This window comes from Stegastes partitus, unplaced genomic scaffold, assembly GCF_000690725.1.
Source record: "Stegastes partitus isolate 25-593 unplaced genomic scaffold, Stegastes_partitus-1.0.2 Scaffold1369, whole genome shotgun sequence".
In the NCBI taxonomy this organism is placed as follows: Eukaryota; Metazoa; Chordata; class Actinopteri; family Pomacentridae; genus Stegastes; species Stegastes partitus.
Window position 1 is genome coordinate 162790 of NW_007579100.1, and position 7785 is coordinate 170574.

The following is a 7785-nucleotide window of genomic DNA, read 5'->3' on the forward strand; positions in this document are numbered from 1 at the left end:
AGGATTTTTTTCTTTGAGTTTTCATAGTCAAATCCAGAGATCAGGTGGCCAATCTGGAAATAAATCAATACTGAATTTTTAAAAAATAGTCAACATTTTGCGGGGCAAGGGGCGTGGCTGGCTTGATTGACAGTCAGCAGCGACCATACAGACGAAGCGAGCAGAAGGCAGTAAATGTAGGCGGGGCAGAGAGGGCCCGCCTCTCAATCCGTCTGACCAATCGCTGCTCCTATGGCTCCGCCCCCCTCCCACGATTTTTGCGTCACTGGCTCCAAAAATCCAAGATGTCAACCAGGAAGTAGCAAAACTCTGGCTTCATTTTCTCAGTGCAGAAACCAACGGGTGACGTCATGGTAGCTACATCCATCTTTTATACAGTCTATGATTCAGCCTCAAAACCTTCCAGATGCAAATCTAATCAAACTTCAGGTTGTGTTGGATTAGGTTTTATCTACAAAATCTCCATTTTGCAACCCAAAGCAAGCCACTAGACGTCCCTCATCTGTTCTTTGGTGATTCACAGCAGTTGGACCAACACAATGGTAGAAGATGCTTTTAAAGTTGTGGCTAATCAGTGTAGATGTGATCTAAAGAACCGCGACAACTCTTCTACTAAACACATAAATCACATCACAGCCAGGTTCACCTTAAAAAACAGAAAGAGGTATGGATAGACCAGAAGCTTTACCTTATTTAACTTTTTTTATTTTTCAGGATCCTAAAGAATCTAAAGCTCCAAAATCGATGCCGCACAAAGCGCAATATATTAGTTTGTTCCATTTTGGTAACAATGATCAATAGAACTATTGTTGCTTTAATCTGGTGGCCTAAAAGTGCAAGAGGATGGAAGTCTGATAAACTCCACACCTGGAAGCTGGACACAAACAGCAGAGCAGGCCTTCATTAATTATACCACCAATATGGTTTTAAATCATTACAGCTAGCCATAGACGTCCTAGTGCTTTACTTGACGTCTTTATTCTATAAAAGACATGCATGTCGGGCATTAGGAATAATTCACATTTACGTGAGGCACTGATCTGGTCCCTTGGTGCTGCACTGAATCTGCTAAAAACCCTTCGGATGCAGTTATAGAAGAAACAGAGGTCCTGAGGGATTTTTGCCTCTTTTTTTTTTTCTATGTGAGAAAGCGCCAATGTAAGACAAATAAAATCTGTTCAATATAAATGCAGCTGATAGACTCCTTTTACTCTCATCACCGCCTATTGCACCTTCAAACATCAGTGATTTAACGCAATGAATTTGTTCCTTCGCAGACAGATAATGTAGGAAAAATTAGGATTCAAACAGACACAAAGCATCCCATTCACCCGGTTATTAAGTGTGCCAGCTCGCCTCATCTGATTCTTTAAAAAATTTTACATGAGAGACCAGCTCTGTCACGAACCTTTTCCTTAGGAAAAATAAAGAAAAACAAACAAACAAAAATTACAACAAAACTCCTTCACATATCAAAGCACAGGTGGACAGCACAGATCTGCTTCATGAGCCTGGACGGTTGCTTTCAGACGCACCCGACTCTGTGGTCCCGATTCTTTACAGACGCCTCCTGTACAGCGACTTCACTTGGGCGGGGACGGCCATATGGGCAGAGGATGGGCCTCCGTGTTGAAGATGTACTTGTCCAGACTGAGCAGCTCCACGTCGTCGGAGAAGAGCAGGTACAAGTACTTGAGCGTCTCGCCCAGGAAGAAGCTCTCCATCTTGTCCCGAGGCCCGGGGTTGGCGGGGTCGCGGACGTTGTTGATGGACGTGTAGCCGCCGTCGGGGACCTGCAGGAGTCGAGGCGGAGTTAATAAACCCACTATAGAGCAGACGAATCCATCAGGATGTAAGTTAAGCTTCTCCCCAAAAACTTTTAGACAGTTTTCTACTTTACTCTGATGCATGCCTGCTGTTTAAAATGATTCTTAATCTCTCAGCGGCAGAGCAGGTGGGACCAGAGCGTCTACTGGAGGTTATCGCAGTCCAGAAACACAGCTCAATCTGTTTTTTTCAGTTAAAGCAGTGAAAAAGTGGAAACATTGCAGACTCAGGAGGCGTCGCAGTGTTTAAAACCAGCCTCCAGATCAGTCAGCACCACTGATTACCTTGTATTTACCATTTTAACTGACTGTATCTTTCACCTCACACTGATGAACCTTCACTCTCTGTGCTGTTTTATGAAGTGTATTTAGTTGCTCTGTGGTTCTTCTTTTTTGTTCTGTTCCTGCCCACGGAACAACAGATGCAAATTAGCTGCGAGCTAATTTCTTTTGAATTGTGAGCTGCCCCTGCAACAACAAACAAATCAACTGAATGACTAGCCCTAATTGCACAAGACTAGTATTACACAGAGACCTCTGGATGCTAATCTTGTTCGAATTTGCAATACCTGTAATTTGTGAAGTAAAAAAATACACTGCAAATCAGCTGCTACTCAGAATTAGCCGTGTGGAAGTTGGAATCTGTGATTTGGAGCCTTTTTCGTTGCCTATTTCCCGCTTGTGAATTATTGAGGCTGCATTGGCACTTCTAGATGAATTCTGGTCATTTGTAAGAACAAAGGAGGTCACTTGTAATCTTAATCTAATGCAAATTTGCCATAGCTGTAGTTTGCTAATTAAAAATTCCACAGCAAATCACCTGCCACTCAGAATGAGTCTTCTGGGAGTTGGTGTCTGTGATCTGGGACGTTTTTTTTAGCAGTTTCTTTTTTGTTTTCCCCCACTCCCTCCTGCTGCCTGCTCCCTCTTGTGAATTATAGAGGCTGCACTGGCAGTTCCAAATGAAAACTTGGAAGCCTTTTGGGTGCAAATTGAGGGCGGCTCGTGTCGCTACGGAGCACCGAGACCCATTCGCAGAAACCTCAAATAAATCCGAGGAGCGAAATCTCCAAGGATGATTAGACGGACGACGTGCACGGCAGCAGGGGGTGGGGAACATTTTGCTGTCTTTCTCAACAGTTATTATGTGGCTGCTTATTAATAGCGGATCCGTGGATAATGACTTCCCTTATGCTGTGTGAATGCGCTGTACGAAGCAGTGACATGAGGGGGGTAGTTTCTCAATTACACGACATCCCCAGGTAACGCTGTGCAAATAGGGCTTTGGGTGTAGTTTCCTTTATTACCTTCTAAACTCCTTACCCCCAGTAATCTGTTCACATTGTTTTGCGTATTGCACAATTATAGCACATACGACTGACGACAACCAGAAGCCAAGATATATAAGTCTCCTAGAGGTAATTAAGCTGTTAATACAAGTAATTAACCTTTGTGGTGAGGTGTGCTCCGTACCTTTGTGTATTTATTGAAGCTCTGCAGAATGTCCCATCCCCAGTCTCTGTACTTGGTGTCCTTGGTGAATCTGTACATGTAGAACAGACTTTCCACCGTTTCTGGTCTCAGCAGGTTGTGTCTGTCTGCAGGCTGGAGGACACGGGAGACGTCGTCAATAAATATTATGAGGGGAGGAAAAAAAAAGCATCAGATAAAGATCAGACTGTTAATTTCGCCGGGCGGCCTCGCAGAAATTGAAAAAATGCCACTTTCAAGAGTTCTTATCAATGAGCAGGAGCCACGTTCAAGATTAAATACAGACAAATTGAAATTTCTGTGTATGACTGATACATGGTGGACTCAGCGGCGCTCAAATTCTCAATGCTGCCTTCGGAGAAAGGAGATAAAAGCAAAACAAAAAAAGAGGAGGAAACAAAACTGAGAGCGTTTTGCTGAGATTAGTGATGGCTCCGAGCATGAAGAATCAAGAAACAGTGACATTTTGAAAAACCTCCCGGGGCGAGATGCGACTCTGGAAACTTTAAAACACAAAAAATGTTCCTTTGACTGCACCTCGAAAAGTCTTGGGTTCACTTTGAAGGCTTCTGCCGCTCCACTGATCAGTGAAGAATGGATTTAAGTAAATAAAACAATAAACGACTGAACGATTGAGTGGTTCTGAAAACTCCAATCAATCGGCGATAGTCTGATGCCTGAGTTGGGAGCAAGTATTATCTTTTATATCTTTTAAAAACAAACACAAACAGACACAGCCAGGGAATTTACACTCTCAAACGAAGCCTTTTCTTTATTCTCTCTGTATAATAAAGCTGGGATCAGTCCTGGACAACAGCTCTCAGTGTGATGCAGTATAATTCAACAGCACCACAAACCACAGCCCCTCAAAATTAATGAACACCTTCGAGGAACAGTTTAAACCAACGCCGCAACCTTCCTGAAGGTAGCGATTTGATTGCTTTGGCCTCCAGCTTGACTGCGAGTCACCTTGGAGGTATTTTAGACCGTGGTATGCCCTTTAGCTCTCATAAACCATGTCTTTAGGACAAGCCGTCTCTCTCCTTCGTCAGATTCGGGAACATCCCGTCTCTCAGTGATGCTGAAAAGCTGCTCGCTGCATTCGTTACTTCTGGGTTGGACTCCTGCGTTTCCTTATTATCAGGGTGTCCCAATACCTTGTTGAAAAGTTAATGCAGAATTCTGCAGAGAGTGCCGACATGAACCGCAGAGAATGATGTTATTTCCTTCTTGTTAGTTTCTCCCCGTAAAATCCAGAATAGAATTTAAAATCCTTCTGCTCACATACAAAACCCTTGATGACCAGCCTCCATCGTATCTCATAGACATCACAGCACCACATTATCCCAATAGAGCACGTCGCTCTCAGACTGCAGGCTTATTATAGGAGTTTTCAAAAGCAGAATGGGATGCAGAACCTTCAGCTGCAGCTCTCAGTTTGGGTTCAGGAGGCAGACATCCTACTTATTCTTAGGATTTGGTTTATAAATTATGAAGATCAGGTTGGGCAGAGCACTGAGAGAGTATTGGAATATAATTATTTAAGCATCTATTTGGATCAGAAACTCACATTTAAATCTTATATTGATACACTAATCTGTAAGCTACTGCAGAACAGAAACAGAGCCACTTGTCTGGTGTAGAAAATAACTAAAGCCGTCTTCTTGTCTGTCCTACACGACGTTGACGTCATCTGCAGAAATGCCTCCACCTCCACTCTGAAAGCCTGGATCCAGTTCACCACTCAGCTCTCACATTCATTACCTGTGACAACTGTTCCACTCATCACTGCCTATTGTACCAAAAAGTTGGCCGGCCGTCCTCAGCAGTGAGTCCAGATACATTAGCTTCTGTTTATTTATGAAGGCACTGAATGGCAAGATGCTGCAATGCATAACTTCCTTGATAAGTCGGCACCAAAATCATTATTCCAGTCGTTCGGGCAAAAGCTTGAAGTTTCGCATACCAACACCAAAATCCCTAAAACTGCTTTGAGCTTTTCTGCTGTACTCACTCTTTGCAGCAAACATGGAAGCTTGGTGCAGCTCTACCTGTTGATCAATTTAAACCAATGATCACTGCTTCTGTCAAGTTATTTTTCTTTTGTTTTTCACCGTGAAGCACTTTGGTCACCCTTTGAGCTGCTGTAAAGGGTCATAAAAATAAATTCTTATTCTGTTGAATGTATATCTTTGTAAATGAGGGCATGTTTTCAATGATTCCTCGAGATGTAAATAAAGCATGACTGAATAAATGAATAACTTTTTGATAAGGTTTATACTTAGAGCTGCCCATATAACCCTGAACCATCCCTAGTTAAGCTGCTATAGGACTTCTCAGGATGTACAGAGCACCGTTCCTCTCCTCTCTTTCAACACTATGAATTTATATACCTCTACTGCACATCATTAACTCTATGTGTTCTCTCCCCTGTAGCCTGAGCTTCGTCCTCTCCGTCCTCTTTCTGCCTTTCAGCGTGTATCTCCAACTGCAGAGCTGCATGTTTCTGATCCACGCTTACCGGCCAAAAACAACCTGCTTAGCGCTCATTGTTTGTTGTTTTTCAGGGCTCATCTTTTCTTTCACGCCGTCTGCTTCGAGGCAGTTAGTCGCCGCCCCTGAGTCTGCTTGTGTTTTCAGTTTTTCCTGCTAAAAAGGGAGTTTTTCCTCCCCGACCGTCTGCTCAAGGGGGAATTGTTTCTCTCTGTAATAATGCAAGGTCTTGACCTTACGATGTTAAAGTCCCCTGAGTGAGCATTTGTTATGATTTGGTGCTATAAAAAGAAAACAGAGTTGAAAAGCTGCATTAGTTTTATCTACATGGACCAGAGAGATTTAAAAAAAGAATTTTTAAATTAGAAATCTGTTAAATAAACACGACCAGGTGAGTATTTAGCAGTGGTTGGTTCACTCTAAATTACTCATAAGGAATAAAAAAAGCCCTCAGGACCTAACATTTGTTTCCTTAGTCTTTAATCCCAGAATACGAAAATATGTTAAAAGTGCTTCATAATAATATTTAAGGTTAATGAAGAGCAAAAACATTGGACGTGTCGATAAACCTGGAGCTGTTAATGAAAAACGAGCCCCGAGGAGGCCGATGGTCACAACTCTCCCAACAAATGGAGAGCAGCTGATTAAAACTTCACTTCATGTTTTTCTTTTTTTACACGTTTTCTCGGCAGGTACCAGCTCTTCCTGTTCACCGGTTTAAAAATTGCAGATTGTGTTTTCAATAGTGAAAGAAAGACTTCCAAAGGCACATCAATTTGAATTCACAAAAGAAAAAGAGATTTGAATAAGACACAATAACTTCCATGATTGCTGTCCAGTGGTACATTCATCACTGTGTTTATCTGTTGGTTTGTTTAGGCCTTTAGAAAACTCAACTTTAGCCAAATTTTGAATGAAGTGTTTGAGCATTTTTAGACAAACTTTAACTGAGCATGTTTACATGCACATACATCTGTATAATAAGGAAGTATTTTGAAAACAGCTTTCAGTGTGATGCGGTACAACTCAACGGCACCACAAACCGCAGTGCTCAAAATTAATGAACACCTTCGGGAAACAGTTTAAACCAACGCCGTAACCTTCCTGAAGGTAGAAATTTGATTGCTTTGGCCTCCAGCTCCACTGTGAGTGACCTTGGAGTTATTTTAGAACGTGACATTACCTTTATCTCACGCGTAAACCAAGTCTCTAGCACGGCCGTGTCTTAGTTAAGGTGCTTTGTAGAGAATGTAGGAACAAACCTTTACAGTAAAAGTACCACAACATAAATAAACACAAGAACTAAAGTTAGAGGACAACCCAGTAACATCTTTGTGCTCTTAGCCTCACCTTGACGATGACATCTCGCCCGTCGGTGGACTGCAGGCTGAAGTGTGCGATCTCGGGGCTCAGTCCGGTCTCCATCTGAACGTACATCTGGTGGCAGGTCTCCATCAGCTGCACAGCCAGATCCATGTGGTCTCCCGGGAGGCCGTTGTGGGCCCCCAGAGCCAGAGTCCCTGGCAGGAAACACACCAGGTGATCCTGAGGGAAAAAAAAAGGCACAGTCACAAGGAAAAAGCCGTGATGAGAGCTGGAGCTGATTGGACAGACGGCACAGGAGTTTGTACAACTACAGATCTGACAAAAGCAAAGAGGCTGATTGATTGAACGAGATAATCATTGTCTGTAAATGACTTGACAGTGTTTCTACACTCAGTACCATCTTAGCGTTGAAGCGGTTGTTGGACAACTCTCCAACAAAGGTCAACATGTTGGGCCCCGTCTTTCTCAGAAGGTGTTTTTTCACTCCCTCTATGGCCTGAAGGTAGTCCTGCAACAAACTGGACAAAACACATGAAGAGGACACATTAGTGTCAAAAATCAGTGAGAATCAGTCTGTAGGAGTTAGAAGAGTTCTGGTTAACATGATATCACCATACAAAAAAATAATAAAGCTTTGAGGCACATTAGA

General features: G+C 42.8%; 1 protein-coding gene across 1 annotated transcript in view; it reads right to left on the bottom strand.

Moving 5' to 3' along the window:
- Window positions 1-683: 683 nt before the first annotated feature.
- The window catches only part of man1b1a (mannosidase, alpha, class 1B, member 1a), a 31386-nt gene continuing 24284 nt past the window's right edge, over window positions 684-7785 (bottom strand). Inside the window, exons 11-14 of the mRNA XM_008298993.1 lie at window positions 7534-7654; window positions 7161-7355; window positions 3300-3431; window positions 684-1793 (exon numbers count right to left, since the gene is read on the bottom strand). Of these exons, the coding sequence (XP_008297215.1) occupies window positions 1584-1793; window positions 3300-3431; window positions 7161-7355; window positions 7534-7654 (658 nt within the window). The 3' untranslated portion in view covers window positions 684-1583. The remainder of the gene's footprint in view (window positions 1794-3299; window positions 3432-7160; window positions 7356-7533; window positions 7655-7785) is intronic.